We start from the raw sequence: 27818 nt of genomic DNA on the forward strand, positions 1-27818 counted from the left end.
TTCAATTGATTGTGCTTGAGGCACATTTGGGGGATTGGATTCTTTATCAATGTAATAGACATATTAGTCCTCCAATTTAGAGAGTCTTTAGAATAATGAGAACTTGCTAAATCTGGCCAAAATAAATAGTTAAAGTCTTCATGATACTTGTTAATAAATGGAAGAAGTCGCTTTTCTAAAAATTCATTAATATAGATTGATGAATTGATCGCTACAGCCTTGGAAGTGCGAAATAATGGCTCGGACATACCACGGTCAGATATGGCTATCCACATTAATAATGTTTTTGGAAATTTCTCTTTTCCTATAAAACGAACACTTTCTGGGCATGTCTTTTTGTTGTTTGTGTAGTATCAAGAATTTCCAGGCATGTTGTCCCCTGCAAAACAAAAGTATTTTTCGTCATCGATGACTAGAAGCGATTTTATGTTATAGAGTTGGTTAACTAGTTTCCTGCTTCTTTTCTTTGCCTTTATTTGTTGTTCTATAGTGTATTTTGGAGTCTTTTCACGTTTTCTATATTTAATATTCATTTTTTTTAACTGACGACCAATTGTCGATTGATTTAATACCGAATTTAATATCTATTTTTCTCTGACTGACCCCTTTTCGATTGTTGACATGTCTCGTTAATTCAGCTTTCTTTTCTCTAGTCCAGGATGTCAAACGACCAGGGTGCTTTCTATCAGAAAACGTATGAACAGTTTCAAATCTTTTTAGGTTACCATATATTGTACTTCGAGCAAATTCTTCCTTTTCAAAATGATTTACGATTTTTTTATTTTTTATATTAGGTTTATTTACAAAAAACAGTTTTAGTCGCTTTCGAAAAGATTCTCGTTCAGCTGCATTTAACCTCATTTTAAATAATTGTGTTTCAAATAATAAAGTTTATATTTTATAGAACGTTTATGCCTACGCATAAAACCACAAAAACTAATTATTATGCTCAAATAATGAAATTAGGATTTGTCCGATAACTTCCGCATCACCCGTTAGGGTGGAAAAAATTTCTGAAAATTAATAAACATCTTATATTACCTAAGAGCACAAGTTGCAGTAAATTTTTAATACTTTTTTATTCATTGCACTTTAGCCTCTATATTTATTATATATATTTTATTTCTTAGTAATTAAACAAAAGTGTATAATTAATAAAAAACAAATCATAATATCATGGCAGCATTTCATACTTGCAGTAATACTGAAAATTAATATTTGGGCAAAGTTCTAAATTTTCAATTGCAAAAAGTGCCTAAAAAAAGAGGTGTAATATATTGTTTTTATGTTCGCAAAAATCAAGATGCTAAAGACAAAGGGTCAATCTTCTGCTTATGAATGTTACCGATTAGTTACTACAGAAATTGAAAATAAATTACATGAAGTCTGTTTTTCAAAAATCAAAACTGAGGGAATTTTTTCAAAGGTATGTAGATTAATGAAAAAAGCATTATTTAATAGTATCAACAATAAGGGCAAATCTGTTGTTCCACCTCTCTTCTATGGTTCAGACTTTGTCACCACACCTCAAGACAAAGCTGAATTGTTTGCTAAGAACTTTTATCAATATCATCTCCTGATTCCACTATTTGGGTTCTACCTGAGTTAGCTGTCAAACAGGTTGATCCATTGCTTGACATTAGTATCACTCCAGCTTCTGTATCTAAAATGATTTCCTGCTTAGATTCTTCTACAGCTTGTGGTTGGGACAACATACTTGTTATTGTTTTGCAGAAGTGTTTTACGGAATTGTCATCTATACTTTCAAAACTATTTAACAAGTGCTTATCAGAGTCTTGTTTTCCAGCCTGCTGGAAAGCGGTATCTGTTATCCCTATTCTCAAAAGTTCTGGAGAGCGATCTGATTTGTCTAACTACTGTCCCATTAGTCTTCTCCCTATCATAAGCAAGGTCTTTGAATCTTTAGTTAACAAACACTCTCATCTTGAATCTAATAACTTACTTTCTGATCATCAATATGGATTTCTTCTCGTTCTTCTTGTTCTACAGTTCTAGGTTTTATTGTGCATTAGATAAAGGTGAAGAGGTTAAGGCCATTGCTCGCGACATTTCTAAAACTTTTGATAAAGTTTGGCATGCTGGTCTTCTCCATAAGTTTTCTTCTTACAGAAGAATAACAGATACTAAATAAGTATCTGGTAACATCTTAAAGATTATTGAATCCTTTCTTTCCGATCATAGTATAAAAGTTGTCCTCGATGGACAGCACTCTGCTTATTTTGTAACTTCAGGGGTTCCTCAAGGTTCAATTCTTGGCCCTATACTCTCTTTAATTTACATTAACGATCTTCCAGATATTCTCACATCTAAGGTGGCATCGTTTGCTGATGATACTACGATTTATTTTTGTTGTGATAAGAAGCCAACACTCTCTGATTGCTTGGAGAGGGCATTTGAGCTTGAAAAGGATCTCACTTCTACTACAGCATAGGGCTCGCAGTGGCTGATTAACTTTAATTGAGATAAAATCCAATTTTTTCAGCCAATCATTATCACAATAATTTAGATCTTCCTTTGTTTATAAACAGTAGTGTACTTGAGGAGTCATCTACCCTTCATCTTCTAGGATTAACTCTTACTTCCGATCCGGCCTTGTATGAAATACTGCTGCTATATCTGGAACAGATCCTCTAATGATGCCCTTTCTCTTTTAGACAAGGTGTAAAAACGCATTGTAATCATAGTTAACGCTGCTCTTGCAAGCAACCTCCAACCATTATTACATCGTTGTAATGTTGCTCCTGTTTCTCTTTTCTACAAATACTCTAACGGGCACTGCTCTAAAGAGCTAGCATTTCTTGTGCCATCTACTAAAATTTATTATCGTGTTACTCGTCATTCAAATAAGTCTCATACTTTTTCTGTGACTGTTCCTAAATGCTCCAAAAAATTTTATTTGTCTAGTTTTTTTCCTCAAACATCAGTTCTTTGGAAATCGTTTCCTTTATCTTGCTTTCCTGATTCATATAATTTGCAATCCTTTAAGTTTTCTCTCAATTGTTATTTTGCTCTACAATCTTCATCTTTTCTCTTCCAGTAACTTCCAACTCTAATAGTGGTTGCTTGCAGCCTTGTTGAAAGCGAAGATGTTAAAAAAAAAAATTTAAATAAAATATCAAGACTTGAAAAAAAATGATATTTTTTATGCTAATTTGAAAGCTTTTGACAAAATGTTTGACATATATTTGTGTAATTGTTATGATACAGGAGTAATGTTGATGAGAAATGTCAATGTACTTTTAAAATGAAAGAATGGGATACGATTGTTAGAAAAGATCAACACCAATTTCAACTTGAACTATTTGATCATACTGACACATCTACTTCAAAAAAAACTGAAATACATAAAAAAATTGAAACAAAGCAACAGCAGTTATATATGTATAAAAATGTTGAGAAAGAAATGAGTCACATTATTATCATGTCATCTCAATATGATGACATTACTGGCAGTAGTGGTTCTTTAAATGCTATCTTATGTAATGCAACTACAGTAAACACTAGTATGTTTGGACGAGTGATGAAAATAATAGAAGCAGAAATTTATTGACCAATCTAGTGGCTCATTTGTCAACTTCATTTTAATGAACTTACTTTTAAACATGTGTTTGAGTTGATTGATGGAAAATTTTCTGGCATCATTCAATGGAGATATTACAAAAAAAATAACAGAAAATTTAAATGATGCTTTCATTTAAATAAAACATCATTTTTTGATGCTTTATTTAAATGAAAACATCATTTAAATGTATGAGTATTGAGCAGTTCATTGACATAACAGGAAGGGGATTTGGTCAGTTCTGCACCTAGATATATGGACAGCTACTCTAAAGCTATCCTAATCTTTAATGCTAATAATATTTAGCAATTCTATGTGTTTTCAATTGTTGTATCTATTTAAATTGAACTTAACTGTAAACTATATTTTTCATTACTTTAAAAAAAGGTTTTTAAGTTTTTTTTACTTTTGCCGGTTTTAAAGCCCTATTTCTAAAAATTTTCCTAAGAAATGTTTTTTATTTTTAAAATTTTTATAACTAATATATATATATATATATATATATATATATATATATATATATATATATATATATATATATATATATATATATATATATATATATATATGTAAAATTTTGACATAAAAACATTTTATATATATATTTATACTTATACATACATACATATATATATATATATATATATATATATATATATATATATATATATATATATATATATATATATATATATATATATATATATATATATATATATATATTTAAAATACAAAGAGGTAGTATGACCAAGTTTTGAAATAAAACTTATATTTTGCCAACACTGAGAATATATTATTAACAATGATAAATGATGAAAGAAAAGAATTTAGAACTGCAGTCATACAAAAGATGCTATAGTCCAGAAATACTAACAAACACAATAGACATTTTAAACTTTCTAAAACACTAAATCTTGGAGCCAAAGATTACTGTGAATTGGTAATTTAGGGCAGTGAGGAGGTTAATTTGCCACCTTTACAGAATGTCTTTTCAAATGAAGATCATTTGAAAGCAATTGAGTATTCCAAAAATTCCTAGTCATAATAAGAATATAACAATATAAACAAAAAAAGATTGCGATGCATTCTTTAAATTTTCACTGAATATAGTTAATAATATTATTTATCTAAAAATAAAACTTTTTTCTTAAAATAACATTTAATTATGTAAATAAAAAAAGATAACGGTTTTCTTGTTTTTCAAAATTTAAATAAACTTGTATTACCAGGGGTATAAATTTATTTATGTTTTGTGCAATATTTTAATTTTTTATGCAAGTTTAATTTAATTCAATTTATCTTTCTTAAATCTATCTTAATTCAAAATGGTCAAAGGAAAAAAATTAGTTACTGTAAAAAAGTTAATCTTAAAATCAGTTGAATCAAAAATTTCTCATCGACAAATTAATTTAATGTTTCCAAGAATTTTATATGTTTTTGTTTAAATGTTTTTTTAATTATATTTTGAAAGAAAAGTTTAAAGATAGAAAAAAAGAATAACGAGACATAGATGTTAACATTTTAATCTCCTATTCGTTTTCTTTTAATCAACATAGTTAAATATACATTTGTAACAAAACATTACAGTTATATATTTTATATAACTGTAGTGTTTTGTTAACGCAGTCTATCAAGAAAACTAACAAATACTTTTAAGAGCATTTCATTTGAAATCAAAGATATTTTCTCTGTAATCAAACTTTTCAGGTCATCCTTTATATCCAGTGAAATAGGAGGCCATTTGATGTCTCCACCAGTGTAACACATTGATTCTAATCCAATTAATCAGTGCTCAAAATGATGCTGAAGCAATTTAAAATTTTTAAAAAGCACAAATTGATAAACTGCAATGTTTATTTGTTAAAATACAATAAAAAATATGCAGAAGAAGAAAGGAGTTTAGCTATAGGATTCTAAATCGTAATTTTTATTTAGGTCATCATGTAATTTCTAATGTGTTGTACAAAGAAAAACCGCAAAAACTTGATTATTTAAAAGAACTTTATTATTTTTAATATAAATTTGAAATTAATTGTATTAAAATTGTATTTTTTCAAGCATTAGTTTATTCATAAGATTTTATAAGCTTTTTAGATGTTTTGAACAGCCATTTTGATGATGAAGTTTGGAGTGTGTGGTCTCGCTGGAAACCTTGCACTGAATCTTGTGGAGGAGGAACCAGGGAAAGAACAAGGGTTTGTCGAATCAAACAGAATAGTACTAAGAGGTGCCTTGGTAATGAAATTGAAACGGAAGTATGCAATATTAAAGAATGCCCAGGTTTTTGTTTTAGTTTTGTTTTAATGTAATCACTAAATGTAATATTTAACATAAATCAATTTCAATGCTTTTAAAAAGTAATAAAAGGCATTTAATGATATAGTAATAATAATATTTAATAATATAATAATATTATTATTAAAAATATTTAATAATATTTTAATAATAATATTTAATAATATAATAGCAATACTGTTCAATGATAGAAAAAAGTCATTATTGTTAAATTGCCAACATTTTAACAACAGTAAATGATAAAAAAAAGTCAAAAGATAAATTTCAATAAATTTGAATATATATATATATATATATATATATATATATATATATATATATATATATATATATATATATATATATATATATATATATATATATATATATATATATGTATATATATGTATATATATATACACACTAGGGTGTTCCAAAAAATCCATAGTTCAAAAATCTCAATCTCCTTGGCTGTTTTCTGGTGATAGGTAGCCTATAAACCCTTAAGTTTTAGCCCAAAATGTTAACCCTAAACTTATGTTAAAACTAACACTTGCCCCAAGTCCCTTTAAAAAAAATTAATATCAATTTTTTGTAAGTAAACAATCAAGTAAAGTCAGTTTTAACTTTTATTATATATAGTTCAGAAAAAATATCATAGACCATAATAACAAATTTAATATGTGGATTATAACATCATAAATATTACTCATTTTTTCACGCTTATTGGTATTTTAAATAATTAAAGAGCCTAACATTGAAATGAAATATAAACAACCGAGTGCATTTTTAATATCAATTTTATATAATATTGTCAGTAACAATATTTATAGTATGCTTTTCACATTTGTTCAAACTAGTACATCAAAATTGTAGTAATTAGCTGTTTTAATGCTCATATGGTCATCTATTTGTTTTGTTCTAGTTAAAGATTGAGGTTATGTTTATGCTGCTATGAGAGTACATTTTGTGAAAGTTTTAATGTTAGCTTTTGTGAGTACGAGTCAATCAAGTTTACCTTCAAAATGCCAAGTTTTGTTTTTGAGGAACTGTCTGGAACAACTACCTTCAAACCAAGTACCAACTAAATGAAAGGTATTGCAATAATTTTTCATTTGGAAAGAAGTGCCTATAAAACCTGATAAGTACTCAATTAGTAATACAATTATATGTAGTAAGATGAATGACTAGTTATGTGGAATAAAAATATATGGAAGAAAACAGGAGTAAAAATACAGAGGAAAGACGAAATGAAACAGAAGCTTACAAATTTGTATAAATCATACAGAACCTTAACCAAGTATAAAAGTAGAAATGATAAAAATTAAAGCTACTTCTAAATCAATTAGAAGAATTTTTTTTATATTGCACATCAAGAAGCAGCTGATATTGTTCAGTGTGAAAAATAAGGTTACACTAAAAAAAAAAAGTTTTTAGATACTTTAAAGGATGGAAAAAAAGTTGGCTCTATTGACAAAGATTATACCAAAAAATTGCAAAGTTTTTAAAAAAGGAAACAATCAAGTGAAAAGTATGCAAAAAAATGTTGTAGAGCAATCAACACAAGTGATTTTAGAAGATTCCCGAGAAGATGAAGGTCTCAATTTTTCAGATAAAGATTTTTTCCTAAAAAAAGTCTAGAAAGAATCAAGCAATGGGGATCACAGCTGCAATACTAAAAAGAAGTGGAGTTGATTTAGACATTGTGGCTATTTCAAAACTTCGTGTTACCAATATAATCAAAAAAATAGGGCCATAATAGAAGATGCAATAAAATCATTGGTTGCGACTTCTGAATTTTGTATTTTGCACTGGACAGGAAAGTAATGGAGGATCCTTACAAAAAGTGATCAGAATCTACAAACAAGGTAAATTGTTAGGCGTTCCAGAAATATTGGAAAGCACTGATACTAATCAAGCCACAGAAACATTTTCTCTTATACAGCAATGGGATTTAGCAAATGATATAGTTGGATTGTCTTTTTATAAAACTGCTTCAAACTCAGGGTGCCAGAATGGTGCATGGGTAAAATTGAAATTATATTAGAAATAAAGTTGTTTCATTTTGCATGCAGACATCACATATTAAAAAGACTGCAGAGTGCAGCCTGGCAACCACTATTTGGACATACTCTCACCCCAAATAATGAATACTTTGAGGAGTTCCAGGAAAAATGGAACTCTATCTTGGATAAAGATGAATTTAAATGCTTAGGTTTTAATGTCAGAAATATAAAGCTGCAACAAGATTTTCCCATTTCTATTTTCAAAGAGCAGCCTAAGAATAAGGGTTTCTTACTAAGAGATAATTACAAAGAATGCACAGAATTTATGTTAATTTTACTTAGGGCACTTCCAGATAGAGATGTACATTGTTGCAAGCCTGGGGCCCTTCATCATGCAAGATGGATGTTGTCTGTGATATATGCTGCTAAAATGCACCTCTTTAGAGATTCAAAACTATTGTGAAGCCAAGAGGTATGTCTTTTATATGTTCTTTTGTATGTCAAGCATCGGTTAGCATTCCCTGTGGAGTTAAGATATCATAAAAGACTTCGAGAATATTTAATAATTGTTTTTGGTATTTAACCGAGGAAATTGTAGTTTTTAAATTATTTAAAAAAAAGTTGTCTGACTGTGAAAAAAAGAATATTGTTAAGAAACTCTAATTCTACCAATGTGGTAAGTTGAAAATAGGTGCACCAACCTATCCTGTAGTGAAAAAAAAATGAAAAAATTTTATCCTTGATTGAAAAAAACACTTGGCTTCACTCTTGGTATCTGTTTGAAACCCTCGTTGTGAATGCTGAATTGCTTAAAACTCCAGTGCAAATATGGGAGGAGGACAAAGACTTTCATAAAGCAATGAGTTTTTTAAAAAAAATTAGAGTTGTTAATGATGTTGCTAATAGAGGTGCAAAATTGACCCAAGACTTTTCATTGTCCCGCCCCAAAAATGAAAAAAGCAAAGCGTGTTACAAGTAGTTGAAAACCATGTTTTACCAATTTCAGAAAACTTTAAATAATTTTTAAACAAACATTTACTGATGTCGTTACTATAGGTACTATTTTTTATTTAAATTAATTTGTGTAAATATGAAGCTATTACTGAATTTGTAATTTGTGATTCAATATTTATTCCTTTATATTCAAATGTATAAGTTAGGTTTTAAAGTCAGAAATATAAAGCTATTACAAATTAATTTGTAATAGCTTTGTGTATGCCTTTGTATTCAAATGTATAAGTTAGGTTTTAAACGTCAGAAATATAAAGCTATTACAAATTAATTTGTAATAGCTTTGTGTATGCCTTTATATTCAAATGTATAAGTTAGGTTTTAAAGTCAGAAATATAAAGCTATTACAAATTAATTTGTAATAGCTTTGTGTATGCCTTTATATTCAAATGTATAAGTTAGGTTTTAAAGTCAGAAATATAAAGCTATTACAAATTAATTTGTAATAGCTTTGTGTATGCCTTTATATTCAAATGTATAAGTTAGGTTTTAAAGTCAGAAATATAAAGCTATTACAAATTAATTTGTAATAGCTTTGTGTATGCCTTTATATTCAAATGTATAAGTTAGGTTTTAAAGTCAGAAATATAAAGCTATTACAAATTAATTTGTAATAGCTTTGTGTATGCCTTTATATTCAAATGTATAAGTTAAAAAAATGTGTTGTTTTTTCAACCAGAAAAGTCGGTAGGTACTCAAGATATCTTGAAAAGTAGAAATAAATGTGAAAAATTAGTAATAGTTATGATATATTAATCCCCATATTAAACTCGTTATCATGGCCTATGATTTTTTTTTCTGGATTTTTTTCCTGAACATATATTTAAAATAAAAGCTAAAACTAAGTTTATTTGTTTGTTTACTTAAAAAAAGTTGTATAGATTAAAAATAATTTAAAATATTTGAAAAGAACAAAAACATTTTTTGGGGGGACTTGGGACAAGAGTTTGGGTATAAATTTTGGGCTGAAATTTGAAATTGAGAGTTTATAGACTATCCATCACCAGAAAACAGCTGAGGAGATTTTTTTCTGTAACCAGAGCATTTTTGAACTTTGATTTTTTCAGTAGACCTGATAATATGTATATAGAATATACATACACAGTATCGAACAAAACGAGTGCAACCAAATAATGCTAATTTAGTTTCTTTATATAAAAGTGCTGCATTTTTTCAATTTAGAGAAATAACTATGTAACTGTTTAGAGACAAAGTTCTTCAAGTTTTATTCATCACAAAGTTCATTATTTGTACACGAAAATTAATAAATTAATCAAAAGTATTAAAAAAAGTTGATTTCCTTCTGGACAAAACAAGTGTAACTTGACAAAATGTTGACCAAGCTGTATTTTGCTATCAATATTTCGTGGCAAATCCTTTGTTGTTGATCACAGCCTTGCATCTTCGAGGCATAGATTCGATCAGGTGATCAATGAAACTTTGTGGAATCGCTGCCCTGGCCTTTTGGATTTGTTCAAACAGTTGATTCTTATTACAAACACCTTTACGATTAATTCTGCGGTTGACGATCTCCCACAGGTTCTTGATAGGGTTGAGATCCGGAGATTGAGGCGGCCAATCCACCACCGATAAGTGATTGTCTTGAAACCACTGCTTGACTACTTTTGCATTGTGTTTCGGATCGTTGTCTTGCTGAAAAACCCATTTTATTGGCATATTCCATTCAGCATGAGGTAACATAACATCTTTCAGGATATTTTTATAGATGAAACGGTCCATTATTCCATCGTTTCCGAGTATTGGACCCAGACCGTTAGCAGAAAAACACCCCCAGACCATTACATTGCCTCCACCATGCTTCACGGTCTTAGGGCAGTAATGTAAATCGAGGCGTTTTACGGCCGGTTGACATACACGGCAAATGCCATCGCTCCCAATGATGTTGAACTTTGATTCATCACTGAACAGGACAGTTTGCCATTTCTGCACATTCCAGTCAATATGAGATGTAGCAAACAGGAGTCTTTTCTTCTGGTTTTTTAGTGAAATCAGCAGTTTCTTTGCAGAGCGTCGAGAAAACAATCTGGCTTCAACAGCACTTCGTCTGATTGTTCGGTCCGATACAGGCAGCTTTAATTGCTTTTGTATCTCGACTGATGATATCCAGGGATCCTTCTTGACGGACCTGATGATCATAGAATCCTCTCTAGAAGTGGTGGAACGTGGTCTTCCACCTTTGTTATCTGCTGCCAACTTACCTGTAGAACGATATTTGGAACATAGTCTTGATACGGTCCATTTTTTCTCGCGATATTTATCACAAATACTTTTTTGTGACATTCCACTTATGTAATCGCCAATAATTTTCTTTCTTAGTTCTAATCCAAGTCTGTCAGGAGCCATTTTTGCACTTGAAGTCATAAAAATAATAAAAATAAATAATCACGCTTCTCAAGGCTTACCGTGTTACATTTACCTTGTGATGATACAATAATGCTCTGTGGAACACATCGTCTTGATTGGATGTGGACTGTATTGATGTAATGAAACACTTGTTGTATTTCACTTCTTGTATTAATGTTCTTTGATAAAACACTTTGATAAAACTCACTTTGATAAACTGTCTTGATAATACTGACTGATTGAGTTCCATATACTGACTGAATTACATTTCGATTTACATATCTCTTATATAGTAAAATGAACCTGTGTGAACCTGTTCTGGAAGATTCTAGATGCTTCTTTTCGATGCTTCTGGAAGCTTCTGGATGCTTCTGAATGTTTCTGGATATTTCTGGATGCTACTGAATGCTTCCAGATGCTTCTTCTGGAAACTTCTGGAAGCTTCTGCATGCTTCTGGAAACTTCTGGAAACTTTTGAATACTTCCTTTAATTATTAAAAAACTTCCGTGACGTCGACACGGACCAGACTTAAGAAAATGAAACAAACCAAAAAAATTGCACTTGTTTTGTCTGCTGCAAAATGGCACTTTTCAACGAAATTCTGTCTGTGTGCTGTCACCTGTCAGCTGATTGCTCATGCCATGGCATGCTATGATCCCAGAATCCTGAACTGTTTGCTGTGGTAGTATAGTTTGTTTCGTTTTTAAGACATGTAAAATTAGGAACACTTTTTAGCATTGTTCGATGTTGGTTGCAAATGTTTTGTCCAATACTGTATATAATATAGAATGTAATATCTATATATGTTTGTATCTATATACACACAAGTGTCTTATTTACTAATCTAATGTTGAACTACTAATTTAACATTTGTACTAAAGATATAAAATAATTTAAAATGTTATATTTAATTTGATATGTTAAGATTGGCCGCACTATCCTAAAGATTTTAGCTTTGCTAATGAACGACAATTTGATGAAACTCTGGATTGCGTTTTGATTTACGAAAGCGAAGATTTTAATGAATGGTCCTCCTATTCCTTTTGCCAAAAAAGTAAGTTTTTTTCATAGTTTATGTAAAAATATTTTAAAAAGTAAGTTTTTTTTTCTAAAGTTTATGTAAAAATATTTTTATTGATTTTTTGAAAAGTTTATTAAAATTTATTTTTGTTGCACAGGTAAGCGAAAAATTGGAATGAAGTGGTCAGATAAAGGTCCCATTAACAAAATGAAATGTACTTTAATAACTGAACCATTGGAGGAACGCAAAAAAAGTTGGTTTGATAATTATTTGTGTTTGCCAATTTCATCTCCTTTTAACTTTACGTAAGAGTTCTTCTTTTCTTTCTTTTTTTTTTGTGCAGAAGAGTTCTTGTTTTTTTATCAATCTGTATACTTTTTTATGAATATTGTATATTATTTATTTAAATAATTATTAATACCTTTACCTAATGTATAAACAATGGGAAATGTTAATTTTTGTTGTTTTAGTTGGTCATATGAAGGTCCAATTGAAAATTTATCTTGCATAATGTGGTACGCCAAAAATGGTAAAGATGGCTGGGATAACAACTTTCTTTGCGCAAAAGAGTCTGTTAGAAATTATTCTATCAACTATTCACAATCTCCTAATTACAACCAATATGAAAGTTGGAGTGAGTGGTCAAAATGCACAAAAGAGTGTGGTACTGGAAAACAAAGCAGGCTCCGTTTGTGTTATTCAAAACAGCGGTGTCATGGAAAACGTTTTGAAGAAACAGAATGCAATGTACATAAATGCCGTAAGCATTTTCTAGTGTCTACTCTAATTTTACTTATCAAAGAGGTCATTAAATATTTTTAATGATTTTTTATAAGTTTTAATAAGAGGTAAAAATTGTTATAAGAGGAATGTTTTGTAAAAAAATAGATTTTTGTCTGTTAGTAATGGAAAGCATCAATTAGAGAGTATTTTTTGAGAACATTGCTAAATTTTTTATTTAGTAGTATTTTATTGTATTAGATTATTAGTAAAAAAATTAAGTTTATACTCGTCTGACTTATCTTAAAGTTTGTTTTGTTTGTCCCACAATGAATTTGTGCAAAAAAAAGTTTGAAAAATTTTCCAAGTAAATCTTTTTTAGCATTGTTGCTTAAATCGTTTAGACTTTTTTTTTAATAAAAAAGTAAAAAAAAATTAAAATTAAAAAAAGATTACTAATATATATTTTAATATTGTATTACTAAAAATAAAACAGTTTTTACACAAATTTCGCACTTTTTTTTTTAATCTATTGGTTTTTGATAACACTCTACATTGTTTGTTGCTTACTGTTTAAGTAATTTGATATTACATTTTTATGAACTTTAGAATGTTTTAATTGATTAAATACTAAATTATTAACAAACTCAGACTGGTTTCTCAAATGTTTCTTGTTACAAAATTTTAATCATTTTAATTTGCTTGTTTTATATATAAGTTGCAAATAATATGCAAAATTTTCAAAGAGATATTTAATTACCAATTATTTACCAAATTAACAAAGAATTGTAATTTTTATTAGGGGTGTACTGAAAATTGGCTTTGGTTTCGGCATGTCTAAACTTTGGTTTTGGCTAAATTTTAAAGCTAAGAGAAAAGTTACTTATCTAGACTTTCATTATGGCAAAAAAAAAAAAATTTTTAATTATTTGTTTGTTTCTTTTTTTTCTAAAAAACTGTTCGATTTTAAATCAGCATTTTCAAACTTCAAGTGTGCAAAATATATTAGAACAGTGCTGATCTAGCATTAGTAAAATATCGTTTACAAATTCTATTTAGAATACATACATACCTACATACATATATATATATATATATATATATATATATATATATATATATATATATATATATATATATATATATATATATATATATATATATATATATATATATATATATATATATATATATATATATATATATATATATATATATATATATATATATATATATATATATATATATATATATATATATATATATATATATATATATATATACAGTGGCGGCACAAAGTAAGGACAAATCCGACAGAATCTAGCATTTTTTACATTTAAGAGGTTCTAACGAAATTTACAATTAAGAGGTTCTAACGAAAGAGATTTTAAGAGATGTATGTTTTCTTATCTAAATTATTGAACACTACATACAGAGTAAACACATATGTAAAATAAACATTGTTTTATTAATATTTGGTATGGTATCCACGAGCTTTAATCACACACCTCATACGGCTAGGCATTGAGGCAAAAAGACCATCGATTGTTGTCTGTGGGATATTGTTCCACGCGCCAGGCGCCGAACAAAACCCACAGGTCATCCAAATTGGATGGTTTCTTTCCCTCAATGCTCTTAGACATGACACTCCATAAATTCTTGATGGGGTTCATGTCTGGACTCTGAGCAGGCCAGTCGAGCACGTCCACTCCATTTTGACGAAGGAAATTGGTTACCTTCTTTGCTTTATGACATGGCGCATTGTCATGCTGGAAGATAAACCGATTTCCTTGTCTAAACAGAGTATCAGCAGATGGTAGCATTGAGTCCTGAAGCACTCCAATGTATTGCACCCCCAAATCACCACCATGCTTTACAGTTGGTGCAATACAGTCTTTTTTAAATTTTTTACCAACTCTTCTTCTAACAATCAGTCTCTTTGCCCCACAGAATAGTTGAAATAAACTTTCATCTGAAAAAATAATGTTTTTCCAGTCCTCGACAGTCCAGTCTTTGTGCTCCCTGGCAAAGACCAACCGTCGCCGGACATTGGTGGGAGAGAGCAAAGGTTTCTTTGCTGCCACAAACCCTCTTAATCTGTCTTTTTGTAGTCTCTTCCGCACAGTTCTGGAGGCCAAATTAACTCCATGTTCTTCCGACAGTCTCCGCCTTAGTTGTGGTGCAGTCAGACGACAATCCTGAAGTGACATGCGGACCAGCACCCGATCGGTATGAGCCGTCGTCTTCTTTGGCCTTCCGGAACGTCCCTTGTCTGCTGTAGAACCTGAATTCTGATATTTCTTTACAATTTGCCGCTTGCAGTAGAACCAAGAATTGTTGCAATTTTACTATAATTTTCACCATTTTCTGCCATAAAAACAGCATGGAGGCACTTTTCCTGGGACAAGCGACGATATTTTACCATTTTTTCTACAACAAAAAATACTGATATTAGATCATTAAATTAAACTAAAACAGACAAAATAATATTAATACTGATAGTGAAGCTGTCAAAAAAATTGGCTAAAGTAAAAAAACTTGGTGGAGAATACCTTAAAACTCAATAGTTACCCTTGACTGCTGGTTCTCAGTAACCATATCGGGCTTTAGATGACCCTAAATGGTATATACTGATTCAATATGTGATTGGTAATACAATGAACACATATTTTTATCAATTAATAATGATGACATTAATATCACAATGAAGGCACATCACTTACCTCTACTGTCTTGTTTCCTATGCTTAAAATATGATAAACAACTTTCCAATGTGTTATATTAATTTATCTAAAAAAACATGTGCTTGTTGCTCAGGTAAACAGGAAGTGCAAAGATATTGACGTGTCAACACAACAGAGATCAATAAATGTAGCTATGACGCTTTCATCTGGTAATTATTTGGACAAAAGTTGCAGTGGTTTAATTTCTGCTGTATTTGTCCTTTTTTTGTGCCGCCACTGTATATACATATATATATATATATATATATATATATATATATATATATATACATATATATATATATATATATATGTATATATATACACATATATATATATATATATATATATATATACATATATATATATATGTATATATATATATGTATATATATATATATATATATATATATATATATATATATATATATATATATATATATATATATATATATATATGTATATATATATATATATATATATACATCTAGATAGTACCTGCTTGAACCTCAGTTTATGTATTAATGTATGTATTGAAGACCCACAGATGTCAGTATAATATAAATGGAATTTCGTAGGAGTACAAGAAGATGTTTGTATATACAATAGTGATCAGTAATTTAGAATCAAAAAAATTTTTTAGCTAGATTATTTTCACTAGCTTAGTTTTGCTAGCGTAGTTCTTAAAAACAAAATCAAAAGATATGTTTCAAGATTTTTAAAAATTAAAGTTAATTAGTTTGTTCCCAAATAATACAAAAAGACACACCACTATTATCTAATCTGGTCCTTTTTTTTATTTTTTAAGAATAATGACATTTTAAAACACATTAAAATGTGTCTCATAAATTTAGACTCACTTTTTCCTACCTTCGTTTTTATTAAAGTATCCAACCTATTGCTTTTCAAGGTTGTAGTTTTAATGTTAAATAACTATATTCTGTAAAATACTATGTTTAAATCTATTTAAAAATTAAATTACTTACTGTTAATGCACACTCATCAAAATATACCACTTTTAGCCAAAATTACCATTTTTAGCCAAAATATAACATTTTTACCTAAAATATTTCATTGTCACCCAAAATATACCATTTTAAAATAAAATTTACATTTTTTGCATTGTTAATATCTAGAATATGGTTATAAAGCATCAGTTACAAAAGAAATTAAAGAAAGAATTAATATTTTGCCCCAAGCTGGCAATTCTACAAAAAAACACTCAATTGATTCTCAAGAATGTATTGCAGTCGTGTGTCACTAAAAACATGTAGCACATTAGATAAAATCAGATCTGGAAGACCCAGAAAAACAATCACTAATGATAATAGTATATACAGAATTGCCAGAAAAATTTTTAAATATAGTGCCAAACAAAGAGATAAATCTAGCTCTTTAAAATGACATCTCAAGACAGGCAAAAATTAGAAAATTAATTAGTCATAAAATATGCTTGTATACTGTTGCTAGAAAAAAAATGCTTAAGTGATCAGATCAGCTCAAACGGCAACTCAACTCAAATTTGTAAGAAAATTCGTAAGATAATTGATAATGAGATTAAAAAAATTGTATTTAGTGATGTATAGAATTGTACCTTGGTTACACGGTGGAGAATGTTCAATTGGGTTTGTATCACATGTGATGGACCAGGACTATGGTATTTGTACACTGGTAGAATGGACCAATACAATCATACAGATACATTGAGATGCTTGAAAATCATTTGATTCCAAGAAGAGACATATTTTTTGGAGTTGAACCTGAATGGATGCTTCAACAAGATAATGTTCCTTGTCACAAAGCAAAAACAGTAACAACTTAGTTTAAAGAAAATAAAATCAATGTACTCCAGTGGCCAACTATATCCCCAGATTTAAATCAAATCAAAAAGAATATAAACAAAAAGAAATGTATAAGTTTTATTCTGAGTCTAAATTTTTGATCATTATGGTATATATATATATATATATATATATATATATATATATATATATATATATATATATATATATATATATATATATATATATTTATATATATATATATATATATATATATATATATATATATATATATAAATATATATATATAAATATATATATATAAATATATATATATATATATATATATAAATATATATATATATATATATATATATACATATATATATATATATACATGTATATATATATATTATATATATATATATATATATATATATATATATATATATATATATATATATATATATATATATATATATATATATATATATATATATACAAGGGTTGTGACTTTTTGACTTTTTAAAAAAAAAAACATTTCCTGTCATAAATCGATGAACTTTTGTTAGAAAACATTGAAAACATGTTCAATTCCTCTAGGTTGTAAAAAAAGGTCAATTAAAATTACGAATCTTCATTTATTTAATTTTATTTAATCTTGTTACTGCTACTATTAATACATGTGGCTTTGCTGAAAATCATTTTAAACTTGTTTAGATCAGAAGTGTTTAGAACTTTAGAACATTTTGGAAAATCCCAGAATATTTTAGACGACTTTAGAACATTCTGCAACAATTAAGAATGTTCTAGAACAATTTAGAATATTCTAGAACAATTTAGAACATTCTGGAACAGTTTAGAACATTCTGGAACAATTAAGAATATTCTGGAACAATTTAAAATATTCTAGAACAATTTAGAATATTCCAGAACAATTTAGAATATTCTAGAACAATTTAGACTGTGTATTTATACTGTAGCTGCTTATCTAATTTTATAATTGTTACAGGAGCAGCACATGGTGACGTACAAGCCTAGTCATAGTAGCATTCAGAAGAACAAGAATGTCTGGACCAATAATCTGGTAAACTTTAAAGACTCTCATTAGAGAAGAAGAATGGCCCCTTAGGAAGAATATTCACTGGAAGAAAAGTACAGAGTGCCTCTCCAAAAGCAAATTATCAAATGCTACCGTATCCTTGGACCAAAAATCAAAGGAAGAAAGGGGCGAATATTGGAAATTTCCAAAAAAGTCACCAAATTGTGGAAAAATAAACTGAATTTTCCTCATGTATCTGATCAAGTTATATGAGCAAAGCTTGATAAAATACTGAAATGTTATAATGAGTGTGTCAAGCAGAGAAGCTAAGAACCCCTTGATGAAATTTTTAAAATTACTAAAGTGGATGGAACATGGTTATCTTCCCAGGACAAGCGATTGTACCATCTCCAAGTGGAAATCAAAGGAACAGTGGGATACTCTACAGGCCAAGCGGCCAGTAAAGAAACAATCCGTCCCTCTAAAAGACAAAAACTTTCTAATAGGTCATCTAACTCATTATCTTACTATCCTGGTTTTAGTGATTCTGACGGAGGCTGATGACAGTGAATGTGAAAACAATGAAGAAGGAGAAGATGAGCCTACTACTACGCCAAAAAGAAAACATCATAAAAGCAAAATTGCAGTCAACTTGGTGACCTACGCAAGAGTATCAACAATCAAAGCTGCTAACATATGCAAGCAATTGGCTTGTGAAGGCATTGACATCCCAACTCCATATCAATCAGCTATTTACAAGTCAACAATCAGAGACAAGCTGAAAAAAGAAATTATTGAAAAGTTGCATATGGAAAGTTGGTCTTTACACTTTGATGGCAAGTACATCAACGGAATCAATTATCAAGTGGTTGTCCTTAAAAATGAAAGAAGAGAAATCAAATTGGATTTCCTGGGCTTGGTAGATGGCAGGAGAAAAACTAATGCTCAAAGAATTTCTAAAGTCCTTGATGAATTTTACCTATGGAATTCAATACAGATGATTGTTGCAGATACCACCAGCGTTAATACTGGAAAAAAGAATGGTGTTGTTGTAATATTGCAACAAATGTTCACAGAGAAATGCATCAACAAACCTCTGTTTATCAGTTTTCAACACCATGTATTAGATAGAATCCTTCGGTTGGTAATGGATTAAAAACTTGGAAGTAGAACACAATCACCGAACATCCAATATCCATTTGTATCTCAACTGTTGAAGGAGTACGAACAACTGAAACCACAGTTTGTTAATGGAACAGAAGTAATTCTTGAAACATTAAGCTGGAGAGATGATCTCACTCGAATGTTCCAATTTTTTGATGAAAAGGGGACATTTTCCATTGATCAGGTTTCAGAAATTACCCAACATCAGCAATGCGAGCTGGAATTCCAGAGCTATACTAATGATCCTGGCCTTCATTTTAATTTCTTCAACAAGGACAGTTCTGCAGAGAGTCGATTTATATCGTATGGCTAGGCAGACCATTAGTTTACAGACCAGCTGTACAGCGAAAAAGACTTTAATGCAAAAAGGCTTTAAGCTCTTTGAAAAATCACTGGAAGGGAGAACCATCCATACTACAGATCGCTAGAAGTAAGCAATGCGCAGAGTGCGCAATCTAAGTAATGAAGGAAATATATTTGTCATGCAAAATTAAAGACAAATTGCACTTTCTATTCCTCCTATGCAATAAGCAAGAGCAAGATCGGCGGTCTGAATCATTGTTGGATTGAAAATTTATTGTATTACATGACTATGACATTCTAAATACATTCGAATGCATAGTAGCACTTATGTCAAAATTGATTTTTCAATGGCGGAGTGAAATTTTTTCATAAGATATGCAAATAATAGTTCATTTTGTGCTTTTTAGGTAAAAGTTCATCAAATGACAGTACAGGAGCATGGGATTGAAAAAAAGTCATAACCCTAATATATATATATATATATATATATATATATATATATATATATATATATATATATATATATATATATATATATATATATATATATGTGTGTATAAAATAAAATTAGGGTGTTTCATATTTTATCAATTTTTGAAATCAAACTCGCGAATTGATCTATAAATTAGGCCTTTATTTGAAAATAAGTCTGAACAGAAATATATATATGTATAATTTTTAGGGTCCCCGCCAGTTCGGTTTTTGGGCAAAAATGTTGGGTGTTTTAAATGCCTGGCAGGGACCTTAAAATTTATCCTATAAAAAGTTTTATTCTTTTAAATAATATATGACATCTTGAATATTAATTACACAGAAGAAGCATGTTGAAAAAATTAAGAAATTACTCTACAGAATCTTCTGGAATTGGTTAAAAAAAAATTTTTTTTAATTACAAAAACCTATTTTATAACTCGGTGGCATATTTTATAACTTAGAGGCGTATCTTAATTTTTTCAACATGCTCTTTTAATGTGATTAATATTCAATCAAACATATATTATTTAAAAGAATAAAAAATTATATATATATACATATATATATATATATATATATATATATATATATATATATATATATATATATATATATATATATATATATATATATATACATATATATATGTATATATATATGTTTGAGGGTTGGTAGCAACTTCTAAAAATATTTTTATTCAAAAAATTTTTAAACCCAGTATAGGTTTAAAAATTTTTTAAACCTATACACAGTAATGTGTTTTATATAGTAAATACCCAGTATTAACTATATAGAACACATTTTGAGGGGGTGTCAGCAGACTTTCAAAAACAGTTAATTTTAGAATTACCCTAATATATATTAAGGTGATTCTAAATATATATATATATATATATATATATATATATATATATATATATATATATATATATATATATATATATATATATATATATATATATATATAATTATATATTTATATATATATATATATATATATATATGTATATATATATATATGTATATATATATATATGTATATATGGTTAACGACTAGATAAAATAATATCATACTTATGTACTTGTACTTATTATATAGAAAGATAAATTTTGCTATTTGTTTATCAGCTCAATTTTGATCTTGAGTTTATTGGATGCAAAATATTGAAAAACAATTGTTTATGTAATTTACAAAAAAATCCTTGTTGGCATGGATATTTGAATAATTTATATATATATATATATATATATATTTATATATATATATATATATATATATATATATATATATATATATATATATATATATATGTAAATTATGTTAGTGTATTTTACAAATAGAGTGCTCAATGTTCTTAAAGAACAGAGCAATAATAAATTAGTAAAAAACACTTATCTAACTTTTTTCTTCAACTTTAAGTTTCACCATTGCTGGATCATCAGGAAGAGTTCTCTTCCTATATATATATATATATATGTTTAACTTTCAGCTGATTTGTGTTTCAAAGAATTTACAGCTAATAAAGGTCAATTTCATTCAATCAACTATCCAAATATGTATCCAAGTAACCTTAACTGTAGTTGGTTACTTAGAGGTGGAAAAAACCAGCAAGTTAAACTTACCATAGAAAATCTTGATTTTGAAAGTACGTTCACTTTTTTTATGTTAAATATTAAAAAATAAATAGGTAAACATTTTGTTTCAGATAATATTAACTTTTTGCTAATGTAATACTTCCTAATAAATACATGTCATGTATTCATTAAAGTATGTTGTTCATTAGTATGTTGTTAAGCCAGGTTTATAATTATATTAGTGCAATTTTTTATTTCTAAAAGCTAGAGATGTAGTGAATAGTTTTCTGACGAAAAATCATATTACATTCGGGACTCTAATTTATTTAGTATTCAAGCAAATGTGCCTGATGTTGATGGTAATGTGCCCAAACAAATGTGCATAATTTAAGACATGTTTATGAGGTGCAGCAGAGTTTTCATTTTTTTTGAAAATTTTTGGCTGAAACCATAAATTTTATTTCTGCAACTTTTTTCATGTTTGATTTTGAACAAAATTTTAGTTCAAACTATTGTAGTTTAGTTATTCACATTTTAAGTAAAATGTGAAAAACTAAAAAAAAACATTTTAAATGTTCCATGTTTAATATTCTAATGAATGGAAACTTTTAGTTAAATTATATTGATTGTTTTTAATTTAGTGTAAGGTCAGGATGATTTTTTTAATTTTTTTACACTTTCTTGAATTAATTATTAGACATGTTTGTACTGTACTGTTTTATAGTTTTAATTAAATTAAATTTTTTTCCTCAATAGTTTTTTTCAATTTCAATTTTCATTTTTCTCAATAGGAAAATAAATGGTTATTTAAATAGTAAGTTTTTTAAAATTAAATTGTCTTGAAGTTGCGTTGAAATTAAAAAAAAAATTCTGCTGTTTAAAAATATTTTTTATGAGAAGAAAAAGATACCTGTGATTTGTAAGTATACTGACAGCAATAAAATTTTAATAAGAAATCGCTCAACAAAAGGTTTTCAAATGCATTTTCTTTCTGTCCATAAAGTTAAACCCATGCCAGCTAACATTAACAGATAAAAAAATAAAAATTAACTAATTACTTTCTACCTTCTATAGCTACAGAATTGAAAAGTTTACCTATAGTCAAAATATACTGTGCAAAAAATGGTTATAGATTAGAATAACAAAATAAGGATCTTCTCAATCACTAAAATAACCAGCAAAAACCCCCCTGAATTCAATATAAGAAATATTTTTTTTTTATCTTTTAACGAATAGACATCTCTACTTCATGATGCTTCATGTCTTCATTTCTGTATAACGTAATAAAGTCTTGGATCAACTATATTCATTACTGCACAATTGTTGATCACTTCCATATTTTTTGAAAACAATTTAAATTTGTCCAAAAGAGAAAAACCACTTTTGCAACTAACTCAAAATGGACATGAGTAACCATGGTAACATGGGTAACTTGAGCTATGTGAAATAAGATCTAACTCTGATTACCAAATCTGAGTCATTAACACTATCAAATTTGGAAATTTATCACAAGTACATTTATACTAATAAAAACTTAAAAATATGATAAAAAATAAATATTTTCATAATTTCCAAGTTTTACATCAACCTCTTATACTCGTTTAAGATCCCATCGTAGTTCTTAGCCCCCTATTATGTAAATGCTATGCATCTATGTATGTGTGTATGTATGTATGTACTTATGTGTATATGTATGTATGCATGCATGTTTGTATGTATGTATGTATGTATGTATGTATGTATGTATGTATGTATGTATGTATGTATGTATGTATGTATGTATGTATTTATATACATGGCTGCCACGAGGTTGGAGTCACAAGGTACTTATTATAGTGATTAAGCAAGTCCAGGATATTTTTCATTTAAAAATTTCATTTTCATTTTTTTTTTTCGGACAGCTTTTGAAGAACCAAGGAAAGTATGTTAAGTTAATAAAAATTTTTATCTGAAGTTACTTAAAAAGCAAATCTGAAAAGCATATGTTAAAATTTATTTTTGTAAAGTTTATATGAAAAGCATATCATAAAAATGTTTTTGTAAAGTTTACCTAACAGGCTTTTTACTGACAATGTTTCACTTGAACTTAGCTCTTATTCAGATGTCAGTGATAACTGAAGTTACCTATTGACTAATCTCTGACTAAATGCTAAATAAGCTCTATCCTAGCTTTAAAAATTTTAAAAAGTGAAAATATTGCAAGTTATTTCTGACACTGGGCAGCTGATTAGCTGGAAACTCATTTATGGGATATTTCAGCAAATACAAAGATTCTTTTATTACTTTGAACGGTCTACTTTTTATTTTCCCCTGGTCTTTTTTTTGTAAACCCTTTTTCTGTACAACTCATATTTTAATATATATACTTATTTGTTAATGAAACTAAAAATGTTAAAACCATTTCAAATGTATATGTTAATGGAGCAAAGTTTTATAAATAAGAAACAGCAGCAATATAGTAGCACAATATAGTAGCAGCAATAACAGTAGCACAAGTGATCAGTGAAAACAGCAGTAACATACATCAGTGATCAGTGAAAAAATTAGTAATATACAGCACAGGTGATCTGTGAAAACAGTAGTAATATACAGTAGCACAAGTGATTAGTGAAAACAGCAGTAACATACATCAGTGATCAGTGAAAACGGCAGTAATATACAGTAGCACAGCAATAGTAGTGATCACAAATATACCAATAATCTCTAAACATAAAAAATAAAATATCTAATAACATACAACAATTAAATGTAAGTAAATACGACAATTTTTTTAAAAACTAAAAACAAAATTTAGCTTTACAATTACAATTTTATCCTTTTTTATCACAGCTACATTTTTTTTTGATTAATTTTTTTGTTTCATTAAAAACCTGAAAGTCCAATTGAAAATTAAAGAGCTTTTGGTAATTTTCAAATATCAACTGTGACAAAAATGTGTTATTAAAAAATAGTTTTTTAAATATTTAATAGTTGCTCTAAAACTAGTAAGATTAATTTTTAAAAATAATGGCAATTAATTCCATATTGACTGTCTATAAATGTTACACAAATTCTCTATAATTAATAATAAAACAAGTTATAGTTTAATATAGGCATGGAATAACCAATTAGATCAAAAAGTATTTGCTGCAGCTTTTACATTATTATGTGTATATAGTTTTCACAAATTTAATGAACATTTAGCAGTTTTAGTACTTTTAATAAATTTCTAAAAAAACTAGAAATTGTTTAGTGTTTTTACAATAAAGGTTTCTGATCTTTCTATTTCCTGGTGATCTTTTTGTTTCCTGATGATCTTTCTGTTTCCTGATGATCTTTTTGTTTCCTGATGATCTTTCTGTTTCCTGATGATCTTTCTGTTTCCTGATGATCTTTTTGCTTACTGATGATCTTTCTGTTTCGTGATAATAAATCTGATATGCAGTTATATTAAAATACAGATACATGGTATCATTAATCATGGCTGGTACATCGAGGCATTGTTAATCATGGCTGTGTTATTTAACTGATCTTTTATATTATAGTTTATGTTTTAAAATAGGAAACTGCAAAATTTAATAGTTTTAAGATAGATGCATTTGTTGGCATAATAAAATTTTGATTTTTCTAAAATTTTGTATTTTTGTATAATTTTTTAATGTGTAATGTGTACAAAATTTTTCCATATTTTAATATTGCTGAATTAAATGCATGCATTGACGGTTTGAAAATATCATTGAAATTAAATCGGTATCATCATCCTGAATCTTGGCTGATTCCATCAACAGCATTAAAATGTCAGAATATTAACAGTTTGTGCTTATAGAAATATACAGAAATATTAACCATGTTGTGAATGAGTAGTGTTTCTGTTAGTGTGGAGGTGTGCTTTTGATGTGCATTTTCAAGGCTACCTAAAAAGTCTTTTGTTACAGCTTTGAATTTGCTAACAGGGTTAAAAATTTCACCATCAAATCTGTCTGTACATATACTTGTGTATTAATTCATCGCCACCATCTAATCTGTCTGTGCATATACTTGTGTATTAATTTACCTTTTTGTGATGAAATCTTACTATCCTCTGACTATTATTTATGTGCTTTTGTTTACCCTACTCTTTTTGACTGCACTCATGTTATTTCTCATCAAATTAACTAAACCCTTTCTTTTTACTCAATAATCTCAATAATGTTGTCATAATTTAATGTTCATCATAAAAATGGTTTTGCATTAGTATTAACTGCTTTCCTAGATTTTTGAAATGCTCTAGACATATTGAATGCTTTCAACAATGTATGGCATGCTGATCTTTTTAATAATTACTTTTCATATGATACATATGAAAAATTTGAGTCTTTTTAATTGCAGTATTAGAGTCGTCCTTAATAGAAAATACCATTTATGGTAAATACAAAGTAACCTCTGAGATACCACAAGATTACATTTTTGATCCTTTTCTTGTTTATGAAATGATTTTTAAGGTGTTGAAGATACTACACATCGATATAATTATATATCTTTAAGGTGCTGAAGATACTACACAATGATATAACTATATATCTCTAAGGTGCTGAAGATACTACACAATCATATAACTATATATCTTACTATCTGTTCTAAACAATAAAAAAAGTTATTATGTTTGGACCAGGGCCCTGGTAGAAGTGAATATTTGAAATAGGAGAGATACGGTAGATCATAAGATAGTAAAAAATAATCTAGTTCATTTTATACATAACTAGCTACAACTTGAATTAACAATAAAAAAATAAAATGTGATGGAAAATGTTAAATGCTATTCAAAATTAGTTGAAAGTATTTGATAAATTGCTGGAAGATTATACCACAAATCTAAATATAGTATGTATTCAAAGATAAAATAAAGTTTAAAATAACATGAAATCTGGCATAATTTTGTGAAGAGAAATTAGAAAAGAAGTTGAATAAAAAAGAATGATTTTTTTTTTGCTTTAGTTGAATCTATCATACTTGATGGGTTTCTAATTTATGTCTTTACCTTGAACAATTATTTGGTCTTAGTATCATTATTGTCATTTATCCCCTTTGTTTTATTTTGCAAATTTAAAGAAATCAAACATAATGCTAAATAGTTTATCAGCAACAGGTTGTCATAATTAATTAAGTTTTTTTTTCAGGATTTCTTATGGAGGATTGTATCTTTGATTATTTAGTTGTGCGAGACAGTGGTAAGTTTGGTAAGGAACTTGGCAGGTTTTGCGGCAAAAATACATCAATAACTATAATATCTCATGCATCATCATTATGGCTTAATATGATTACAGATTACCAGGAAAATAGACATGGCTTCAATGCAACTTGGGAGCTAATAGATAGAATAGGTATGCCTGTTTACAACCCTTTTTTAAATGTTGTCATACTTGTAACATATACAGTATGTCAAAAAAGTCTATCACCCCCTGTTGATTTTTCAATAAAAACAAAATTTTATATACCTAAATTTAGATTTTTTACCTCAATTTTTTTTTTTATATTGAGTTTATATCAAAAAACATTTTTATAACAAGAAATTAATATTCTTATACTTAAAACAAAAATTATCTACTAAATTAGAAAAAGTTTAAGTCAAAAAAGTGTATCACCCCCTAATCATTTTTTAACTTTTCTGTTGTTTAAATTAGTAAAATTGCAGAAAATAAGCCAAAAACAATCAAATTTGATTGATAGAAGTTTTTCTAACTAATTTTTTACCAAAGTTTGTTTTCTTTTTAGGTTCTTAATAAGAAAATTATGGCGAAAAGATATGAAATTCATGATTCAG

The 27818-nt window shown here is 28.0% G+C and overlaps 1 protein-coding gene across 3 annotated transcripts in view; it reads left to right on the forward strand.

Annotated features, from left to right (window-relative positions):
• Nucleotides 1-27818, forward strand: part of LOC100210662 (bone morphogenetic protein 1) — a 78859-nt gene that overhangs the window by 38945 nt on the left and 12096 nt on the right. The window contains exons 6-11 of one of the 3 annotated variants that reach the window (XM_065797976.1): nucleotides 5675-5860; nucleotides 12162-12290; nucleotides 12415-12562; nucleotides 12728-13017; nucleotides 21955-22110; nucleotides 27175-27378. In XM_065797976.1, the coding sequence (XP_065654048.1) occupies nucleotides 5675-5860; nucleotides 12162-12290; nucleotides 12415-12562; nucleotides 12728-13017; nucleotides 21955-22110; nucleotides 27175-27378 (1113 nt within the window). The remainder of the gene's footprint in view (nucleotides 1-5674; nucleotides 5861-12161; nucleotides 12291-12414; nucleotides 12563-12727; nucleotides 13018-21954; nucleotides 22111-27174; nucleotides 27379-27818) is intronic. The other 2 variants (XM_065797977.1, XM_065797978.1) reach the window with 2 other exon arrangements.

The sequence above is a fragment of the Hydra vulgaris genome, chromosome 05, assembly GCF_038396675.1.
Source record: "Hydra vulgaris chromosome 05, alternate assembly HydraT2T_AEP".
In the NCBI taxonomy this organism is placed as follows: Eukaryota; Metazoa; Cnidaria; class Hydrozoa; order Anthoathecata; family Hydridae; genus Hydra; species Hydra vulgaris.